Source organism: Silurus aristotelis, assembly GCF_946808225.1.
Source record: "Silurus aristotelis genome assembly, chromosome: 9".
Taxonomy (NCBI): domain Eukaryota; kingdom Metazoa; phylum Chordata; class Actinopteri; order Siluriformes; family Siluridae; genus Silurus; species Silurus aristotelis.
In genome coordinates this window covers 14,981,874-15,005,410 of record NC_139582.1, presented here as the reverse complement: position 1 = coordinate 15,005,410, position 23,537 = coordinate 14,981,874, and the positions used below count along the sequence as shown (strand labels likewise).

Here is a 23,537-nt window from a genome sequence, read left to right as displayed (position 1 = left end):
TGGAGTTAGAAAGCTCTCCCATGACCCAGATTCAATGCTTTACAACGGCTTGTATCTAAACAGTAGCCTACCAAGAAAGTCATTGTTCACTGTCTTCCTCCTTCTGTGGAAGTTTTTTCTCCCGATGCCGTGCAGCTCAGAACACAGGTAAGGTGCGTTTTTTTTGTTTCCGTTCGGAAATTTTATTGGTCTAATGTCATGTCTCTCAGCTTTTTGCCTTGAAGTTTGTGAAACCGGCAAAAACCCAGGAAAAATCCATAAATTAGCCACTTCGTTGTTTAAGCCGCGGGGTTCAAAACGTGGGAAAAAAGTAGCGGCTTATAGTCAGAAAAATACGATAAGTGGATCGAGTGCAAACAGTGCAGACAAAAAAAAGTGCAGACAGACAACACAAAACAGTGTGGGACAAAAAACAAAATAAAACAAAATAAAACAAAAAACAACCAGTAAACCTAATGTATACTCTGAATATACAGTACTGTGCTGTTACAAAAAGCTGTTACAAAAGCTGTTACACAGTCTGGATGTGACGGCCCAAACGCTTCAGGACCGCTTTCCTTGTGGTGTAAATGGACCATGAATATGGAGGGGAGAGAGCCTCAGATAATCTTCTAAGCTGTCCTCACTATCCTCTGTAGGGTCTTGCAATCTGAGACAGTGCAGTTCCCAAAACAGGCAGTGATGCAGCTGCTAAAGATGCTCTCGATGTTCCCCACATGGCCAGGATGGGGGGAGGGAGATGAGATTTCATCAGCCTTTTCAGGAAGTAGAGACGCTGCTGGGCGTTTTTGATGATAGAGCTGGTGTTGACTGACCAGGTGAGGTTATCTGCCAGATGAACACCAAGGAATTTGGTGCTCTTGACAATCTCCACTAAGAATCCATCGATTCAGCATTTGGCTGAGCACTCCGTGTTGTTTTATACCTCAAACCAGGTGTAGAAGTCAATCAGCGCATCTGGGAGGGAGGTGTCATGGTCACAAGCAGGTGAAGTTGTCTTATAGTTTGTGATTGCCTGGATGCCCTGACACTTGTGCCAGGTGTCTCCGCTGTCCTGAAAGTGGTCATGGATTCTCTTGGCGGGTGCGCTCTTCACCTCTCTGATGGCACGGGACAGTTTGGCCCTTGCTGTTCTTAAGGCAGTCTTGTCCCCTGCTTTGAAGGCGGAGTGTCTTTGTTTCAGCAGCACACGCACTTTTACGGTAATTTGCGGCTTCTGGTTAGAGCGTGTAGTGATGTTCTTGAAGATGGCCACGTCATTAAAGCACTTGGTGATGTAGCTGGTCACTGCTGATGTGTACTCCTCCAAGTTGATGGAAGCCATTGGTTGCAGCCTCCCTAAACATGTCCAAGTCAGTGCACTTGAAACAGTCCTAAAGAGCAGAGGTGGCTCCTGCTGGCCAGGTTTTCACCTGTTTCAGAATTGGTTTAGAGGATCTGACGAGCAGTCTGTATGCTGGAATTAGCGTAACAGAGATGTGGTCTGAGTAGCAGAGATGGGGGCAGGGCTCCGCACGATACGCGCCGGGGATGTTTCTGTAAACAAGATCCAGCATGTTCGCTCCTCTCGTTGTATTTTTGTGCTGTACTATTCTTATAGTATTTTTCATAATACTGATTGTCTCAGAAAAGTTATGTAAATCAATACAGTAACTACTAGCACTGTCTTTTCTTGGTAAATAAAAAAATAATAATATTAATATAATTTCTCATTATACAAAGATTTTTATTATTTTAATTCTATATTTTGATAGAAGACATATTGCATAACAGTTCTAGAGAATGTCATTTATGCAAACCTTCTAACAGCTAAAATTAACTTAACATTCATGTTGATTCTTGTTACTTGGAAGATTTTAAATAGATATTTTTTGATGCATACAAACAAATGAGTGAATAGAATCTCTAAAATTAGGGTGTCATAATTTGTAGTACTGTCAACACAGTCAAATTTAGCACTTGTATGTGTTGTTGCCTCAACCTAGAGCTCCTTGTGGTAATCTAAGAATGTCACAGTGAAGGACACGAGCAAGAAAAGGAAGCATGACCATAAAACAAAGTTCAAGGATGTACCCTAGCTACAGTTGCTGCAACACATCATTAGTGACTGGTTTAATAAAAGCCTATTAATAAATTTGTACTCAAGAGTTAATCCACTTTATGGCACATGTACGTCCAAGGATGGATAGTGTACAATTTTTGATTTTTGCAATTTTTCTTAAAAATAACAAGGCGACTGACATTTTGGAAAATTAAATGGAATTATTTTTGTCATTTGAACAATAGTTATCTTTATTGACAGTGGAAATAAAAACAGCTAGTGGGACTTATCAGAACCACTTCAATAAAGACATTTCTAAGATAATTATGTTGGAACATAAGTTTGAATTCTGTGTCACATTATATACCCAATTATAAAGATTTGCACATGTATGCAATAAGGTAATTTTAATGTACAACAATATATTTGCTTTTCACTTAAATGTAGCTGATTGATGTATCAATATTATGTCATAATTATCTTTAACATCACAGAAACCCATAAATTTAATAGGGGTTTATATACTTCTCATAAACATTACATGTAAACTTTCACTGTTTGCATTGTGCACATGGCCAATGTGATGTTGGAACAGGTTTGGTTCTCGTAGTTTGAGTTAAGTTCAAATCTAATGCAACCACATCTATAGATAGGTATCAGTGTCAGTTTTAGATGTTTAACTCAAATTTAGTGATATCAGTTTGGGGATGAACTACCAAAGTCAAGTGTCTCCATACTACCAGTCTATATAATGAATCATTCATTGTTGATGATGTTGACGGTAATGACGATTATTATGATGATTACTAGATTAGATTAGATTAAACTTTATTGTCATTACACATGTACAAGTACAGGGCAACAAAATGCAGTTTGGGTCTAACCAGAGTGCAATAACAGCAAGTGCAGGATATACAGTTTTTACATGATTTACATAAGTTAAATAGAATGGTATTATAGGACTATAAACAGTAATTTAAAGATGTGTATGTACTATAAATGTAGTATACAGATGAATATATATTTACTATGAACATAATATACAGATTAATATATATGTACTATGAATATAATTACAGATGAATATGAATATTAATATATATATGTACTATGAACAATTATATACAGGTGAATATATACCGTATTTTCCAGACTATAAGCCGCTACTTTTTTTCCACTCTTTGAACCCCACGGCTTAAACCACGAAGCAGCTAACATATGGATTTTTCTTGTGTTTTTCCCGGTTTCACAAGCTTCAAGCTAAAAAACTGACCTCTATAACATTAGACCAAGGAAATTGCCGAACGGGTTCAGGTAAACCAATGAAACTCTTGGGTTAGGGTTATGGTTATATAAAAACAGATGCGCTCCCACTGAATCGGTAAAACATCATAAATATGGATGATGTTTCTTTAAAGTTTGACCTGCCTCTCAGGAAAACATGCAGGTTGTTGGTTTGAAAAAGGCAGATGTAGAGGACAGAGTACTATGGAGACGGATGATCTGTGATGAGCTGTGGAGACCCCTAATGGTAGCAGCTGAAAGAAAAAGAAATACTTGGTAGGGGTTTTTTTTGCTTTAATTACCTCAATTCAGCATGGCATGAAGGTGATCAGTCTGTGGCAATGCTGAGGTGGTATGGAAGCCCAGGTTTCTTTGACAGCCTTTAGCTTATTTGCATTTTTTGGTCTTTTGATTCTTATTTTGCTCTTGACAATACCCCATAGATTCTCTATGGGGTTCAGGTCTGGTGAGTTTGCTGGCCAGTCAAGCACACCAGCACCATGGTAATTTAACCAACTTTTGGTGCTTTTGGCAGTGTGGGCAGGTGTCAAATCCTGCTGGAAAAATGAAATCAGCATCTCCATAAAGCTGGTCAGCAGAGGGAAGCATTAAATGCTCTTAAATTTCCTGGTAGACAGCTGTGCTGACCTTGGACTTGATAAAACACAGTGGACCAACACCAGCAGATGACATGACTTCCCATACCACCACAGACTGTGCAAACTTTACACTGGACCTCAAGCAACTTGGATTCTGTGCCACTCCTCTCTTCTTCCAGACTCTAGGACAGACCTGGGTAAACTACGGCCCGCGGGCCACATCCGGCCCTTTGTACGTCCCTGTCCGGCCCGCGTGAGGCCAATCATAAATTACAAGGATGCACCGAAAATTCTGCCACCGAAAATTTTCCGCCGAAATACCTAAATCACCGAAACAACACGGCAGAAACACAATTGTAATGACGCAAATAAAAAAGCGCAGCCAGCACACGGTTATCTGGATAAGAGCCAACATGTCTGCGGTGTGCGGATAGCGATGTGCAAAACATGAAATGCTGAAATTTCAAGAGGGGGTGTATCTGCAAAGAGTTTCTCCACGTCGGGTTTAATTTATCACCTGAAATCCAAACATCCCGATTGCCATTCTAAATATGAGAAGAATGCGGCATAGAAAAGTAAAGTCAATCCGAGCATGTGCACTCCGTCTGTAGTGGACGTTTTTGAAAAGGCAAGAAAGTTTTCCAGTGATGGTGCCAAGGAAAAAGGCATAACACAAAAAATTATGGAATTCATTGCCATAGATCACTGGTCGCCAGTGGATCGACGGGTTGATCTTTCAAACATTCCCCCTGGATCCCGAAAATAATATTTATTATAATATAATATTATTTATTACACGGCTCTTCTTAATGCTGTAGATTAGAATGTTCCATTCACTTGAATGGGCTTCCAAACGTTCGGCAGTCAATTATTTCTATTTCAATTAGTCTATTATTATAACAGACCGTTGCTGATAATAATTGACCGCTGTCTGTCTGTCAATACTATGAATGGTAACAAAAATGTATAATAATAATTAAAAAACTTTTGTAGTTAATTTATTCTTTGAATTGCAATGCATTGATTTTAGTGAGGTTAGTACACACTCATAGCCATAAATGCAATGGTTCTATTAATTGACAATCTTTTCTTTCATGTTTCGGTTTTCGGTTTTGATCTTGGTTTCCTCATTTTTGGTTTTTGGTTTCGGCCAAGAATTTTCATTTCGGTGCATCACTAAAATATTATCGTTGGTGTGGCCCTCTGACACAATTCAGGTTTCTCATGTGGCCCCCTTGTAAAAATTAATTGCCCACCCCTGCTCTAGAACCTTAATTTCCAAATGAAAAGCAAACTTTTCTTTCCTTTCATCTGAAAAGATGACTTTGGCCCACTGAGCAACAGTCCAGTCCTGTTTGTCCTTTGACCAGGTAAGACACCTCTGACTTTGTCTCTGGTTCAGGAGTGGTTAGACAAGGAATGTGTCAGTTGTAGCCCATGAATACATCTGTGCCTGGTGGCTCTTGAAGCACTGACACCAGCTGCAGTCCACTCTTTGCGAATCTCCCCCAAATTCTTGAATAAACTTTGTTTCACCTTTTTCTACCACATTATTTCCTTCCATTCAAATTTCCATTAATGTGCATGAATACAGCACTCTGTGAACAGCAGCTTCTTTAGTGATGACCTTTTGTGTCTTACCCTCCATGTACAGGGTTTGAATGATCATCCTTTGCAAGTGTTTGGATTTAATTAGCTGATTAAAGTGTGACACAACAGGTCTATTGAATATTAAACTTTTTCACAATATTCTAATTTTCAAAACCAAAATCATCAAAAGTCAAAAGAAATAAACGCTTGAAATATATCAGTCTGTGTGTGATGAATCTATATAATATACATGATATTCTAATTTATTGAGATGCACCTGTACATTCTCAGGATGAAAGGGGAAAATCAGCCTCTCAGCATTGTAGGATGACCCTCAATTTCAGAACATCAGTCACTTCCGTTGTTCAATTTCGTTGACTATCCCATCATCAATACAAGATCTTAGAAAAAAATTACTGCAACTCTGGATGGGAATAATTGTTGTGACATTACAGAAGCTAAATGCGATGCGCTGTATATTTAAAGCTAAGGTGGTCCAACAAAATATTAAAGTGTGTGACTAATTTTATGCTGGACAGTGTAAAAATATGAATCCTGAAAATTTTTATCTTGAATATTTAGTAATACATAAAAACAGAAATTGATGCTTTAGAACAACATTTTTAAATATGATGTGCCTAATTTTCTAATTAGGATGCTTTTGTTTTTAATATTTTTTCCACATGATTTACACAACATGCATTTTGAATGAATTTTTTATTATTATTATAGTTTTATTTATTTGTTATTGAAACTTATCCAAAACAACAACAGAGCTGATCAGTATGGAGCTGATACACACAGCATGCATTCAAACATATTAATAACAATATAACAACAATGTATTTTAATATGAAAGAGTGACCAAGGAAAGGCAAAGGGCAAGTCGAAACATGGGAAAGAAAAGAAAAAAGATTTTGGAAAAAAATAGCATAAATCAGGCCCAGGGTCTTGCTTGTTCAAATAAATCCCACAAAGCAGCCCATATCCACCAAAATAATTCAGATTTGTTCTGTAATATATGTTTAATATTTTTCAAAAGGAGATTAGTCACTTTTGCATCTGCAGAGTTGATCATAATCATAAGTAAAAATTTATTTGCCAGATAAGTAAATCTTAATTAACGAAATTTAATTAACAGTGAGAATCAGAAGCAAGATCTAGTAGTTTTTTACAGTTTAACAAGTATATAGTTGGTGACAAAATGAATTTTCTATACCATTTCATCTACATCATTCCGAAAAAGAGACATTTTCTAATAGTCTCCAAAAAAATGCATCAATGTTTCTATCTCTGATTTACATTTAAACCACAGCTAAGACACATTTAATTCAATTCAATTCAATTCATTTTTATTTGTATAGCGCTTTTAACAATGAACATTGTCTCAAAGCAGCTTTACACAGATAATGTGGTGATTAAAAGTGAATATGTTCTTTACAAGTAAGTTTGTCCCTGATGAGTAAGCCGGTGGCGACTGTGGAACGGAAAAAACTCCCATAGCATAAGATAGCATAAGGAAGAAACCTTGAGAGGAACCAGACTTAAGAGGGAACCCATCCTCATCTGGCTTGCACCGAATGTCCATTTATAGCAGATATATGATGTTGCGGGGTACAGTGATGATGATCAGAAGCGAAAAGTAGTCCTGAGTCAATGTAGCAGACTGTTGACATTAACTACAGTCCAATCCATCCTCAAAAGCGCCCGTTCTTACTCCGGAATTTCATTTCATTTAGATACAATCTATGGAGATGTACTGGGGTGAGATATGTTCTGTGTATGAATAAGATTTTTTTTGCTCATGCATAGAGCTTGAAAACCTCCTCACATATAGAGAGCAATTTATCATCCGTGAATGACAGGCTGATATCCCTTTCCCAAATCTTTCAAAAAGTTTTAAATGTAAAGAGGTTTCTGATAACAGAGAATATAGATCGGAACTCTGGCCCTTTAGCATCCCTGGGAGAAGATGATGATATTCATTTTGCTGCTTTAGAAATCTCCTTCTTAGACAAATTGGCAGCTAACTTTGCTCTATTAGGTCAGATTTTAAAATCTCTAAAATAGAGGAGGAAGAATCCAAAGTTAGCTTGCCTTTTTAATAAGAACTAAATCAGAGAGAAATATACCTTTCACATTATTTGATATGAAATTAAAATTAAGCTTACTGCTCTCTTCCTTGATCTTCTCTGTTCTGATTCTTCTCTGTTCTGAAACAAGTCAATTTCAGTGTCATTCCAGTCATTCGACAATGGAGTGGCAGTAACAGGAGCTGTTTTTTTCCCTGTGCAACATCTGGAGGTCTCTTTTAAGTTGGTCTCCCATTGCAACATTTGCTGCATTTTGAGATATTTGCAGTTGTGGTTGAGATTTTGAGGTACTTGTGACCTAAAAACAACATGTATATTTACAAAATTAAAATTTTATCCCACCCCAGGTAAGTCAAAAAGGAAGGAGGAAAAAGGCAAGCAAAATATTGCTGTTTAACAGTACAACAATCCTGAATGTAAGATAATCACAAACATTTATGGTCTCAATAGTTTTTTTTCTTGCTGTGTACTGGTCTTCAAGATGTCTTCTCCTCTCTTAAAATCATCCCCTTTTTTAATTAAGTCTTTGTACACATCTGCAATTACAAATATATATCAATAAAAAAAAGGCATTATAGTTGTCAGACTGGGCTGAATGAACATAAACACCAATTAAATTTATATTCCACCCAAAAATAAAAATTCTGCAATCATTTATTTGCCCTCACATCAATACAACCTGCATGCATTTATTTGTTCCTATAAACACAAACATCATATTAAGAAAAAAAGTTTATTTTTTATTTTTTTATTATATTTAATGAAAGCTAAGAGGTTACATAACGACTTGACATGGGAAGAGAGGCATCCAAATTGTTAGAGAACCTAATACAAATTAATTTACAATTTCCAATAAAAATAATAAATCTCCGTCACTGAATGCAATGCCACTAAATATTGCCTTTTTCTGTTATTAAACCTTGTGGTGGTTTTGTGGGCGGGGCTAATGTGGAGAAAAGAAATATACCTCACTGTGTACATCACGAGCTGCCCTTCAGGTTGCCTACTAACATGACAAACGTTAGTAAATGCACACACTTGTACACAGACCTGACACATAACATGGGTCTGTTTACTGTTACCTTTCTGTTTCTACAGTTGTTCAGTTTTACACTTATGATAACTGCAGAAAGGGGGGACGATACAAACAGTTTTCTTTATGTTTAGTGTCTGGTCGTTAGCTTGCAGTTAACTAAAACGTTAGCTTTAAATTATAAATCAATTCAGTTGTTGTTCAATTTCTGATAAGGTGCGCATGCGTGATAATTTTTTAGACACTTAAGCAAACCATATCAACAAAAGACAATAGTTTCTTTACTGTAACCTGATATGAATTGTGCTCTTTTGATGATTGTTTCAGTTCAGTCCGCTCATTACCTTGTGTTTAAGCACAGCTGTCCTCGTTTTTGTTGTCTGGCAGTGGCAGCAGGTATGCGATATCATATCGACTTTGTGCTGGTTTGAATTTTTTCCCTGTGCTGGTTTGTATAGGCTGCCTCCAGCTGGCGCCGTGACGTCATCATGCCGTCGGCACTAAAAGGGTCTATGAAAGGTACTTTATGTCATATACTTTATATGCCAGCATGTGATTGGACAATAACCTGTTGATTTGAAAAGCTTGGCTCTGATTGGTTAAATTAAATGAACCGCAACATTTAGTTTGAACTAAAAAAGAAGAATGATTATGTCATGATTGCAATTGGGCATTAAAGTGACAAAATGAAGAAATACAAATTTTATCTTGAATGTTATCTTATCGATGCTTGAAGAAGCTGAATACAAATATTGATGTAACACAAAATTTTCTTTTACTTTTTTAAAGGGAAAATTAAGCAAAAAGTTATTTTTCCACAGTGTTTGAAGACCACCTGTGAATCTGCAGCAAATTCTATACATCACTATTTCCTGACTGTGTATAATCCTGCCATGTATTGCAACATAATGTACTTGCACTGCTATACACAGGATGTAAAATATGTTTGCCAATTTCTTTCTTTCTTACACAATTCAAGTGTATTTTTGGTAAATTGACTCATTAATGTTATATTATTAAGATTAGAAGTTAGGTACTTATTAGAAGTTGAATTTTTTAAATATATTTAATATTATAAGTTGGTACATTTGTATATTTTATATTTATAATGTTTTTTATGTGTGAGTAAATTAATACACTTTGTAATAAAGTTGGTTTTTCAAGATCCTTCTATTTAAAAAGCAGGCTGAAGCACATTTTTATCATGTAAATATTTAATATATAAAAAATAATAGACATACTGCAATATACAGTCACAGTCACAAAATTATGACACTTCATATTTAATATCAATTTTAATAATACTGAGAGATTCAAGTAATATATCTAAACAATTCAAACTGAAGACAAGATTTTTTTTTAAACAATCTGTAAAATGCAGTGGTAAGCCGTCAGGGCCCTTCTTTGCTGGCCTAAACACACCACTGGCTTACAGCTTCTAAGGAGTGGTGCAAATTCTGAATATGCATCTGAGTAGGTTGAAGTTGAATAAATTATTTTATGTTTTTGTCATGTTATTAGACAAATATTAATTCTGAACTGCTCCAGATGATGTAGGTGGCACAGTTGCGGTTGTGGTGTAGTGGTTTGGAGTTGTCTTAACTGGGTTTCTTGCTTTAGTAAAATGGTATTCACCCTCCATATGCAAAATGCCTCTCTCTAGTGCCACACGTTTTTATATTGCGTTTGTGTAAAATAATGATAGTTTCTATAATTGTGACATATTAATTGGTGGTATTAAGAGGTGATTTAAGTCAGGTAAGTCCCTACTGATGGCCCAGGTACCGAGTGCACGGCCCGCCACTGCAAAATCATAATCCTACTGAACAGCTACTTCAGTTAGAGTACAATATTTGGCAATTAAATATTTATTTATCAATTATTGGCCGAAGGAGGAGAAGGAGAGGAGGCAGATGTAGAGGACAGGGTGGTATGGAGACGGATGATCCGCTGTGGGGACCCCTAATGGGAGCAGCCGAAAGAAAAAGAAGAAGATTGGACACCTATTTGAAAGCAGGCAGCCTGCACCTTTCTTACCTTCACTACCTTCTTTCATATGGATCAATTTTCAGTTCTGATCTAAATAAGTCTGGGCAACTACTGAGTAGGCACCAATCAAAGGCTGCATTTTTATGATGTCATCATGTAGACTCCTTACTAAGTATTTTACAGTATTTTAAAACAAAACAAAACAAAAAAGTATTTTGATACAAAATATGAAACCATTTTCATCAACCCTATTAAATACAAATGAGAAAATCCTAATTTATATATATATATATATATATATATATATATATATATATATATATATATATATATATATATATATATATATAATACCTATTTAGAAATACATGTATCATAAATACTGCCCATGCCTGCCCGCATCCAGTTCTAGTATGCCCATCCAGCTAACATTGGAAGCCAGGATAAATGTGTATTTTATGCTGTGGAGAATCAAGCAGCCTTACTTTGTCCCTTACGGTGGCCGAGAAGTGCAAAACAAATTAACAAATCCGAAAACACTAACAAATCCAAAAACAAATTAACAAATCCGAAAACAAATTAACAAATCCAAAAACAAATTAACAAATCCAAAAACAAATTAACGAATCCGAAAACAAATTAACGAATCCGAAAACAAATTAACAAATCCGAAAACAAATTAACAAATTCAAAAACAAAACAACAAATCCAAAAACACATTAACAAATCCGAAAACAAATTAACAAATTAGAAAACACTAACAAATCCAAAAACAAAATAACAAATCCGAAAACAAATTAACAAATCCAAAAACAAATTAACGAATCCGAAAACAAATTAACGAATCCGAAAACAAATTAACAAATCCGAAAACAAATTAACAAATTCAAAAACAAAACAACAAATCCAAAAACACATTAACAAATCCGAAAACAAATTAACAAATTAGAAAACACTAACAAATCCAAAAACAAAATAACAAATCCGAAAACAAATTAACAAATTCAAAAACAAAACAACAAATCCAAAAACACATTAACAAATCCGAAAACAAATTAACAAATTAGAAAACACTAACAAATCCAAAAACAAAATAACAAATCCGAAAACAAATTAACAAATTCAAAAACACATTAACAAACCCAAAAAACACAACGTCCAGTGAGACACCTGTCACTCACCTGTATATCTTGACTGACAGGTGTCTTGTCCAATGATCTGTAAGTTTCCGTTCGCAAACTATACCTACCTTTTCCGGTTTGTCTGGCTTGTCGTTGTGTTTTTTGGATTTGTTAATGTGTTTTTGAATTTGTTAATTTGTTTTTGAATTTGTTAATTTGTTTTTGGATTTGTTAATTTGTTTTTGGATTTGTTAATTTGTTTTTGGATTTGTTAATGTGTTTTGCACTTCTCGGCCACCGTAGTCCCAAGCCTAATGGCTGGATACAGCCTAAATGAAGAGACTGAAGAGATTTTTTTTTCCACAAAATAGTACATAGGCTTATACTATACTGAATGTATACAATAGGCAATCTATTCCTATGCCTATTAAAAAAAATAATAATAAAATAAATGTTAGAGAGCATAGATTATTGTTACATGCAATTTATTAAATAAACATTAATAATAAAACTTCTATAGCATATTCATGAGTATTCACTGTAGTAGCTTACTATATATATATGTTGTTTGATTTTGTATACCATATATTTATTCTGAATGTTTTTGTCTGCATGTTTGGTTGTTTTTTAATCCTCGTCATTTTATCCATTGCCATATGGTGTGCATAAAATGACAATGAAGCTGACTTTTATTTCAATTTGACTAAAGACAAATACAGAAGAAGCAAATTGCATTTTTTTCCCCACTCAACATGTATTGTATCTCATGTACTGTTTATGGCTACCATTCTCTATCCTTATCTCTTACTACACTAAACTATCTGCCACAGCCTGATCAGCTGTGACTGTCAGTCACCTTCAATAAAGTGCAGGAACATATCTGTTACTCATGGAACACCCAGAGGGACCTGACACAACTCCGACCTTTCACTGTAGCTGTCTTAGTCCAACATAAGTTTGTAAAGCTTCACTCTAGTTTGGTCCATCTTATAGAGAGAGACTTACAAACTGTCTCATACTGTGTGTTTAGAATTATTTCTAGATAAAATTTATACACTTTCTTCGTTTATATTATAATAAATCCTTTGGCTGTTCTGTTAAAGTCTTTTGGCTCTTCACCTTCAGCTTTACGGTGTAACAGTGTTCTCTGAAATACTGTAGTAATTTTTGTAACAGGCCTTGCAGCTGCTTCTTTTAGTCTCCGGGCATTAAAACGAGGGCTATAAAGTAAAACTGGCAGTCGATGAACAAATGATGGAATTTCCATCAAGTTGTTCTTTGATATCTTAGACTCTGTTTTAGATTCTTTGGCATTGATTTGATTCAGGATTTTCTCCTTAGTGGAGAACATCTGAAAGAGAAGAGCATCCCACATTTTAAGTGCTTTAGGGGACTCCTCCTTTTTGCTCAATTCATGAATGCCAGATTCCTCTTTAACCTCAGCAAACTTTTCATTTCCATTTGAGTCTCTGTCTGCTGCAAGGATATGTTTCTCATTGTCTTTTTCTGGCTTTGGAAACTTTGGTGGTTCAGGTTCCACTATCATGTGTTTCTTCAGGCTGGACCAGCCGCTGATCTTTTTCTTTGGACTCCAAGGCAGCTTTACTGTGCGTTCCACTTTAGGGATTACCTCTGATTTGTTTGTGATATTTTTCAAAACATTTTCCGGCTGTCTAAAGTCAATCTCCTCTGTAACATTATTCTGATTGTCCAACAAATAATTTGTACTTTTATTGAGTTTTTTGGCTGGATTTCTTCCATTGTCTGACGTTTGAGGTTCAGAAAAATCTATTGCAATGGAAGTGACTTTAGCATTGTTATTACACCTACATCGAGAGTCAATAATTCGTGCATCTGATTCTGTGGTATAATTTGACTGATCAGAAATGTCCATGTCAGGAGTTGTCGAGGATTTGAGAAATTCTGGTTTGTTTAGCAACAGGTTTCTGACAACTTTTTCTGTACTGCTTGACTTTATAAAACCTGTACTGGATAACTGTGTTAAGGGATTTAAAATGAAGTTTTTGTCATTCAGTTTTTTGACAGCACTCTGGACTGCAGTACTACCTTCATTTGATTTTGTATTGGGTTTAGAATCTTTTTTTTCTTTGACTTCTAGGTCACATTTAACAGGATCCTGAATATTTGCATTGTGTTTGTGTTTAACTAGAACCGAAGATTCTTTATTACTAGTAGGTGGCAAGTCGGGTTTTACTGATGTCTTATTAATAAATGATTTGATTCTGGAGTGGTTTCCAGTCAGAGAGCCTGCACTGGAAAAATGTTTAGCTGTTTTTGTCTTTAAAGGCACAAAGCAGTCTTGTTTGGATTGTGAAGAAACCTGTGTAAATCCTGTTAGCACAGGATAAACATTTTCTGTTGGATTTGTACATTTTGGTATATTATCTATTCCTGCTGTTTGAGGTGGAATATTTTGCATTAATATGTCTGTTGTTGATATCCCAGATATATTTGATTTTGGCATATGTGCTTGTGCCTTTGAAAAATTATATTTTGGCTTTAATTCACTGTAGGTTAAAGCAGAAGACCTGTCTGTATTGTCAACACTGGAGAAGTTTCTAAGGGTTGCAGCTTGTTTTTTATGACATGCTGATAGCTGATTAACAACTATCATAGATTTAGCCTTTTGCCAATCTGTGTTAGGGGCTTTGACAGTTTGTATATTCAAAAAGTCAGGAAAATATTTCTTTGCTTGATTGCTTGGAATATTTGTAGAAACTGTATCCAGTTCCATTTCAGGTGAATCTGACATTGGTATTTGTAGTCCTGAAGTTTGTGGAATATGAGTTATTAAAATGCCAGAGTTAAGATCATTGGAAAAAGTTTGTTTGAAAGATGTATCATATGATATGTCAGCTGGCGATTTTAACAGCGTATGTTTAAAATCAGGTGTTTCAAGAGGAGATTCTAATCTACAGTTGCTTTGAATTCTAGAGTCAGGCAGCATACACAGATTTGTTGCACGTGTTGTAGTTGTAAGAGCTGATAGTTTTTTAATTAAGTATTTCTTAGAATGTGCTTTTAAAATACAATTATTTATTTCAGAATCCAAATAATGCAGTTGACGTACTTTCGAATGCATAATTTTAACCTCTACACTTGCTTCTGGATTATTATTATTATTATTATTAATTGTTTTCTGAAATGAACTTCCTGCATTAATTGCCACAGAGGATGAAGGTTTGTGATTCTTGAAAGCGTTTCTTTCCTGAGTGTTGGGCGATTCCTCAGATGAAGTAAGAGCAAGAAGTGAGGTAGATAAAAGAGTAGTAGCATCATTTGTTTTTTCTCTGGTTTCATTAGTGGGTTTTGTATCTCTAGAACTGTTTACTGTTGCATATACTTTACCACCCAAGGTTACTATGGATCCTGGACTACTATAGATGCTGGAGTTGGATCCTGGAGTAGTATATTTCGATGCCCATGTTGAATTGGATCTTCGGTTTCTGTTCTTTTCTAGTGGTGGCTCTGATGTTTCATCAAAAGAAACATAAACCTCATTTTGTGGAATATTTGATGGATTCTTTTTTTTTAAAATGTTGGCAGTAGTATCTTGAGGTATACAGGATCCCTTCAGAATTGATTCTATAACATGATTATCTGTAAAACACTTGTGAGTGTCATTTGTACTTGAAGTACTTTTGCGTTCCTGTCTAGTACACTGGCTTGTTGTTTCATGGACCAGGGGAAGAACATTAGTTGTGTCTAAATATGCAACAGGAGGCAGAACTGGAGCCAAGGTTGACATGTCTGAGCCCAGATAGGTAGGTGGAGGAGGTTTTAAGGTCCGAGCAATAGTATATGGCACTGGGAATTCTTGTTCTTTTTGTGTATTGTTAAGAGAGTGTAAAACAGTAGGTAATGTTAGGCTTAGGGGTATCTCAGACTGTGGAGCAGAATCTGAGTCTGTGTTCGGCTCAGTAGCATCATCAAACAGAAAAGAGGAACATGTATAAAGTGGTGCTATTTGGGGTTTAAATGCTGTATCAGGATGCATATATGTTTGCAAGGACAGAATGGATGTTGAGCTGTTGTGAGGACTGCAAGAGGAATTGAGGTATGGGTTGCTACAGGGGTATGAGTAGGAACTGACAGACGTATTGTGTGAATCAACAGCCCGCCAGAGAGGCATTGTTTCTTGAGCAGTAGTGGAGTTAAGAATCTGAATGTGCACAGGCACTTCTGTAGTTTTTGTAGATGTATTGAGATCACTGTGCTCCTCATCTGGACTGGCCTCACTTACAGGTGATAGGCTTGAGCGAAACGGGATAGGTGTCTGACAGAAGGAGCTGTTTTTTTTCTTGACATTTTTCTTTAACAGCTTCTGCAGGAGGGCATTGTCTTTCCCTGGCTTCGGCAAAAGTGGGGGAGGGTATTGGGAGAGGAGGAGAGGCTGCCCATCATAACGTACTTCCATCAGTTTTCCAATTTCTGTGATAAGCACAAATAAACACACTAAATTATGTATGTAGTGTGTACAAGCATTGTATTTACCCATAACCTACAAATATTTTGCCTGATATTCTTTCTTCATCATTAATTTTTCTAAGAATATAAAACGTCACCAAAAACCTTCATAACAAAATATTATACTGTTTAATGTTTAGCATTAGTGGTTTTTGACAAGAAATTGCCATATATACATTTGGAAATCACTGTAAATATAATACAATGCCTATATAATATTTTTTGATACACTGCCTCTATGCCCCTCCACACTAATCACTCAATCTGACATGTGGTGGGTTTTTTAATTTACAGCAAAATAACAACTTCATTTCCCAGTAAACACTGCAGCCATCAAACATGGCCACTATGAACTACAGCTCCCACAGTTTACAGTGCTCTCAGTCATCTAACTTCATAGACTCACACACATTCATTTTACCAACTGCAAAGTATGTCCTCAATTCTTTTGATAGTAACTAACCTTATTGTTTTGTTTTGCTGTCTAGTTATAACCCAATATTAATTTGTGTTTACACTTTTGTTTAATCCTGTTTCCTCTGTTCAGTGATTGTCTGACCTGGTTCTGGTACTGTTAAAGATTATTCTGCTTTGCAATATTAAATACTATTTTACCTGCACTTGCATCCACCTGTACCAACCAACCAAACAAAAACCCATCTGTTTTCAGCTTATTGTTCATCAAATGTCACAACTCAAATACAACTAAAATATTTAGAAAAAGATGTTTGGGGAGAGGAAAATGAGGAAAGGAATCCAAGAGGAAACAAGTTAATTGTGATGTGAATTTCAGATTTTTGTATATTCCTAATTATTTAACAGAACTGACAGCATGATGAGGGAATTTCTTTCTAAATGTTTCTAGAATGTATGTAACCCAAAAACAAACAAATAAAAAGTAAATCTTATAAACTATGCCTCAAAGCAATTGCTAACTGTAGCCTAAATAGCAATTTCTTAACTTGAAATAGGCATTGTTTTGAAATATAGTTAGCTTGTTTATGTTTTAGAAAGAAAGCTGAGTTTCCATTTAAGCATTGAACACAGAAAACAAAGAAAATAATCAGTACATCTTTGGAGCACTAAACAGAGTTAAATATAATTTAAGCTTTTATGTATCAACAGTTTTTGGTGGTGGTGTAATGTTGTGCTTTTTAGCAGACACCAGAGCCCTTAATAGCACTCAAAGAGTGTCACAAGCTGAATGCTGTTGCTAACCACGCACAAAGCACTGGTTAGTCTTAAACTGGTTCCTTGCAAATAAAAGTGAGTTTAGTATTTTTCAATGCTTATCCCAAGCCGTCAGATCTGAATGCAATATATCATGTATATGTTTTTCCGAATAAAATGGCCACTATTCTGATAAATAATTAGAAAAGAATAATGCTGGTGGGTAAAACAGGTCTTTAGCAGCACTGTACTGATCTAAAGCATAAGAAATTAAAAAGGAGGAGTCTGATATTAAAACTTTACAACAGGTTAGATTCATAACATACTTAATTTAAAAAAGATGAGTAAAACAAAAGATAAATTAATCACATAATACGATTTATGAATGGTTATCAATGCTTAGTTATTTAGATATTATTGTGTTTTATTTTACAACTTTATAAATGTATATTTATAGGATGGTCAGAAGCTTAATAAAAAATATATATATTTCAAGAACAAGCCAGAACTCTCTCTAGAAATCTCTCTCTATAAACACACTCACACAGTGCATTACATATAGTATAAAACATTTTTAGAAAAAGACTCCTCATGTACAGATTAATCTAAACAATTAATAATAATTAATATTGTTTTTTTAAACTGGACAGTAGATTTATTTTAGGCAGTGCCAGACACTGACAACAGTGTGTTTTCAGTGGATTTTACTACAAAATTACTGTAGCAGAAATGTATAGTTAATGTTTACCTGTGTAGGGGTTGTTTGTAGGATCTTCAAATGCTCTAGTTGGAGTGTAGCAAGTGTGCTACAGGACACAGTGACCGATCCCTCAGCCATACCAAAAATAAAAGCACTAGCTATAAATTCAGGGAGCAGTAATCAGCCAGGGGTTTCCCCTTGTGTGCACTGCTGATGTGTGTTTATGTGAACTGTTGCAGTTGGGTGTTCGCGTCAGCCTCCTTTGCAGAACATTTTCCAGCCCACTTATGGGCAAGTGCATGTAAATGAGTGTCAAGACCATCTACTACAGTACACTACCCTGACCATTGAGAAAATCCCTAGATAGCTTCAATAAAACTTTTTCCCCACTTTGTATTTGTGGGTTATTTTTTTGAGATCCGTAGCAAATCCGTGTTCCAGGTTTTAATACCAAAAAGGTATACATTTATAAGGACCATGAAGACCTATGCAATGCGTTTTATGTGCACATGCAGTTTAAGTTTACATCTGTCTGTGAGTTTTATTCTCTCTAACTCCAACTCTGTTATGCTAAATAATGTTTTCTGTTGCAAGACGAAGTCAAGTCATGTTTATTTCTATAGCACTTTTCACAACGGACATTGTCTTAAAATGCAGCTTTACAGAATTCAACAGTTAAGGTGAACGTTTTGTGTTTATCCCTGATGAGCAGCCATGGTGACAAGGAAAAACTCCCTTAGATGTTATGAGGAAGAAACCTTGAGAGGAACCAGACTCAAAAGGGGAAACCCATCCTCATTTGGGTGATTTCAAGAGTTTGATCATAAATCTTTAAACAATACAGAACACTGGAGAGTGAGAACTAACATGATCACCGGAATATGAGATTATAAGTAATGTCCTTTCTACAGTCTTATATTTGAGATTATGGAACAAGGAGCTACTAAGCAACTCATAAAATAGCTCAACATTTGCGATGATCATAGATCCAACACCAGTGTCTTCATGCCACAGCCTTTAGACAGTCAAAGAGGTCCAATGTCCAAACTCCACATTAGGTGGAATCCAAATAGCGCTGGTACATCTCTAGATGGTTCGGGATGTTTGCGGGGGTCTGCATCTACATTAAAGGTCCATAATCTTCATGAGGTGGGACGTGACTGGGGCTGGTTCAACCTCAGGATGCCTCGGGATGGGTAGAGAAAGAGAAGCAGTGGAAAGGAGTTAGCGTAGCTGCTGTTCATAATATTAACAAGCACATGTTAATAAAGTGCATGTGATCAGATGTAATGGAGCACAAGCTTATGATATATGATGTGTGTTATGTGTAGGACGAAGACTAAATAGAAATAGAAATAGAAATATATATATATTTAAATTTTACAGCATTTTAGCTTTCACCCTCTTTAATTGCCAGGCTTTTAATAATACTTGATCTGATACATCCAGTGGCAATTGCTTATTATTGCATTTTGTAGATTTATATCAGGCTCCAAAAACCTGTGTTTGGTTTGTCAAGTTAACAAAATAATTCCTGTGTGTTGTTCCACATTTTACCCATTAAAAAATGTCTGGTCAATTGGAGTAATGTCTTACAAAAAGCTGACTACTCTGATGTTAAAAATGTTGCACTTTAAAGGGATTTAATAAATGTATGTATATAATAATGGGTTTAACTGCTATTCTGTAGTTATTTTAAGTGTATTTGCAGTGTCCAGAATTTTACATTTTCTGTGACATATTGACCATTAAAAACAACAAAAAAACAAGTTATGTGTAGAATCAGAAACAGAGGATAAATCATGAACAGGATCATCAGGATAATTCAAGCAGGATCATATAATGAGAGAAGGTTCAGCAGAAGGAATGCATATAGAGATTAAAAGAAATTAAACAGCTTATTTGTTCTAGCCTTATCCTTTGTTTCAGCAGCCAAAAACTATTTTTCCAGAGGTTAAACAGGCTAAGATAAGCTAAAGATGACAAAGATTACCGTAGTTCGAAGAGTACTAAAAAAGTCTAAAAGGATATTAGGGAGCATCATCCGATTTTAAGTCCAATTGTAGACAAAATATGAAAAGAAATGTTGGGGAGAGACGGAAAAATTAATGTTTGCGCCCTTCATTTGAATCGTGGTAGAGGGTCCTTCTTGGTTTGTGGCTGCATTTTTACCAGTGGTAGGGCAATATTGTCCGAACTGATGGGAACATGGATGCTGAAAAGTACTGACAGATTTTATCTCATTATTTCATTCAACCTGGAAAGCAGGATAACTGTATGATAATGATCTCAAGCACATTGCTAATGCAGTTCAATGATATTTGGAGAGTAAAACGGCTGACAAAACACTGACAGTCATTGACTGGCTTATATAAACACTATCAGCATTCCAGTGTGTGGAAAATAAATATGGATGGTCATTAAAACTTTGATATATTGTCTACAACACAGAAACTAGAACAACAAAAACGCTTTTAAAGCTTATCCAGATATTGGCTTTAACTGGTATCACCACAGGGGTTAGTATTTGAACACTTGGATAACATCACACTGATATAATACGGGTGCACAGATATGTTTGCTGCACTCACATTACTGAGAAGGGTAAAGTTGCTCTTTTAGAATCTGGAAAAGGTGCTTTGTGGTGCTTAGCAGTCCTTTGATCTTAGCAGACACAGATCTCTTAAAGCAGCAGACCTCTGAAATCTTTTTATTATTATCAAATGCTTCTTATAATGTGGCCAGCTTAGCTAAATGTGAAGCTGATGATGTCCACCACCCAGTTATGGTGTTTGCTTATAGACAAATCACAGTTTTGTTGACAGAGTTACTCCTGCATCATCTGTGTCTGGTATATTGTTGTAAGATATTCAATTATTTGAAAAGCTAAAATATTGAGTGGGTGGAAAAATCTTTACTCTGAGAGTGTTAGCGGGCGTGTAACACAGCATTAGTGGAAGTCTGAAAGGCTCAGTTTGAATGGCTTCAAATATATTAAAGGAAGAATCTAATAGCCTTTACTTTGGTACCTATCATTTGATATAGGGAGTGCATCTTGGATGAGACCAAATTGGATAGACATTTTTGGAGAAGTCATCAAAAAATTTCTAGCATAGCAAGCGAAAATACAGATTCTCTACTACATCAGATAGAAATGATACAAAAAACTTAATGAATTCTTAAGAATTCTTCGTGAATTTTAAAAGTTATTACCAAAATAATTCATCAGTTGAAATAAAAGATTCTTAAAGTTCTGATTTTTTAAATATTTTGAATCTAATTCCACTGTCAGTGATCCAATGACAAATTTGGCTGGCTGCAAGTGGTTTAATTGGCAATAAACTGGAAGGTGAGGCCTCCAAGACTTTAAAGAGGGTGAACATGGTGCTGATGTGAGAAAATATAGAGTTACCTGCTCCAGACTGTATATATGTGGTAATTGAGCTTGTAACTTTAAAAGTTATGTCAGTTCTTTATAATCTAGCTGATCCACTTAACCAAGCCAGCAGCAATCTCACTAGCCCAAGGTTCTCCAGGTGACAGACAATGTTAGGTAAAACATAAAATAGAGCTTGGATGTCACAATTTGTATTTTAGTTTTAGGTCTGGTCTAGCTTGCTCAACTTTTTGGCTTGTTTTGTGATTCTGTCATTGTTGTGTCTTATGCAATTCCTTGCGCTACCACTAGAGACGCTGGATAGGAGAAAGAAAAAAAAGAAGAAGTTGGAGCGAGGCGCTGTGAAGGTGCTGTTGAATAATAATAATACTTGGTGTCTTGCTTTTACTTAGAGATCTAACAAATTGGCGATGAGGATACTAAGCTTGAGTACTGACTTTATTGACTGAATAATAATGTCCGTGAATGTCTCAGCACCGACAACGTTTTTGCAAATGTAACTTTTGTGATAAAGTCTACGACATGATTCGCGACCAGTTGCTGGAACATTTACAAAGCAATGATATTAGACAGAGATTGTTACTCGAGCCAGACCTGACATTACAGAAAGCAACTATTCAAGTGCATAACATCACCATATTGTATTTAGAGAACTCTGCCGATGCACCAAAGAAACTACATTGCATAAACAGATGCTTGTGTCCAGTCAGGCCCTTGCCATTGATGACCCCACTCTTTATTCAGTAATTTCAACGGATGCAAGTGAATACAGGTTGGGGGCAGTGTTTGCACAAATACAATCCAGCGGAGAAGAAAAACCAGTGGCTTTTGCTTCCTGCACACTCACAGACACTGAAAAAATATATTCTATCGTAGAGAAGGAGGCCCTAGCATGTGTGTAGGCTACTGAAAAATGGCGAACATACTTGTGAGGCCATTGCTTAACACTTTACACAGACTATTAGGCACTCACCACCTTACTTACTACAAAAGGAATGGAAAGAGCCGGAATGCAAATTGCTCGTTGGGCAGCACGTCTGCTTTGTTTTGCACCTGCTGATTCCTCTGATGATGTTGAGCCTGAAATTGTTGTGTTAGTTTCCTTAACATTATGCTCTTTTTCAGTGACTGATTTTGAAACTGCTTGTACTGCTTGTCCTGAACTGGAAAAACTGCTAAAGCAAATCAGGCATGGCTGGCCACCCTCCACCAAGGCAGTCAGTCAGTACTTGATTCCATATTTCAGAGCGAGAGATGAACTTTCAGTAAAAGATGCATTTGTTTTCAGTGGAACCAGGCTGTTAGTTCCTGTAGCCTTACGACACACCGTGATTTTCTTGGCACATGAGGCTCACCAGGGAGTAGTGCGTACAAAACAGAGATTACGGGACCTTTACTGGTGACCACAGATGGACTCTCAGGTTCAGTCAACAAACTCTGCATGCATTTCTTGCCAGTCCAATGACAAATCGGCTGTAACGCATCCAGCACCCCTGCAACCAGTTCAGTTTCCTGAGGGCCCATGGAAAAAACTGGGTCTGGATATAGTCGGACCAGTCAAAACCCCCTGCTGACCGATATATAATAACACTCACTGACTATCATTCCAAGGCAATCCAGAGTGTATTGTACTTTTACAACTTCTGCTGTCTTTGCCGAGTTTATGAAACAGCGAGACATAAAAAAAACCTTATGAACTGTTGTACGGGAGGAAGATGCGAACCAAGCTTAACATTCTTTACTGGGTGAGGGCAAATGTGATCTAATTGCTGTCCGTGAGAATGTGAAAAAAGAAACCGGACAAAATGTAACAGATCACAAATGTAGTGCAGTGCACACAAAAGGACATCAGAGATTCTCCGCTCCTGTGAGAGTAGAGAAGAGAGTGGCACCCAGCGATGGTAAACGGTGGAATGCAGCTCACCTGGTATACACAACCCTATATAACAGTATAAAAAAACTTTCTTTCGGCTTCTCCCATTAGGGGTCACCACAGCGGATTAGCCGCATGTTTGATTTGGAACATGTTTTT

At 36.2% G+C, this 23,537-nt stretch overlaps 1 protein-coding gene and 1 long non-coding RNA gene across 2 annotated transcripts; both read right to left on the bottom strand.

Moving 5' to 3' along the window:
- Positions 1 to 12,490: 12,490 nt before the first annotated feature.
- On the bottom strand, positions 12,491 to 14,702 carry LOC310730731 (uncharacterized protein). Its single transcript, XM_083549797.1, has one exon. The coding sequence runs from the start codon at positions 14,521 to 14,523 to the stop codon at positions 12,817 to 12,819; it is 1,707 nt and encodes a 568-aa protein (XP_083405923.1). The 5' UTR covers positions 14,524 to 14,702; the 3' UTR covers positions 12,491 to 12,816.
- Positions 14,703 to 14,790: 88 nt separating this feature from the next.
- On the bottom strand, positions 14,791 to 18,304 carry LOC310730732. Its single transcript, XR_014534933.1, has 2 exons — positions 18,157 to 18,304; positions 14,791 to 16,202 (listed from the first exon to the last, which is right to left on the bottom strand). It is a non-coding gene; the product is annotated as an uncharacterized lncRNA (long non-coding RNA).
- Between the last annotated feature and the right edge of the window lie 5,233 nt (positions 18,305 to 23,537).

What these genes read in the sequence shown, in the direction of transcription:
- LOC310730731 (XM_083549797.1), bottom strand. Translation starts at nt 14,523, where the DNA reads ATGTCAGATTCACCTGAAATGGAACTGGATACAGTTTCTACAAATATT.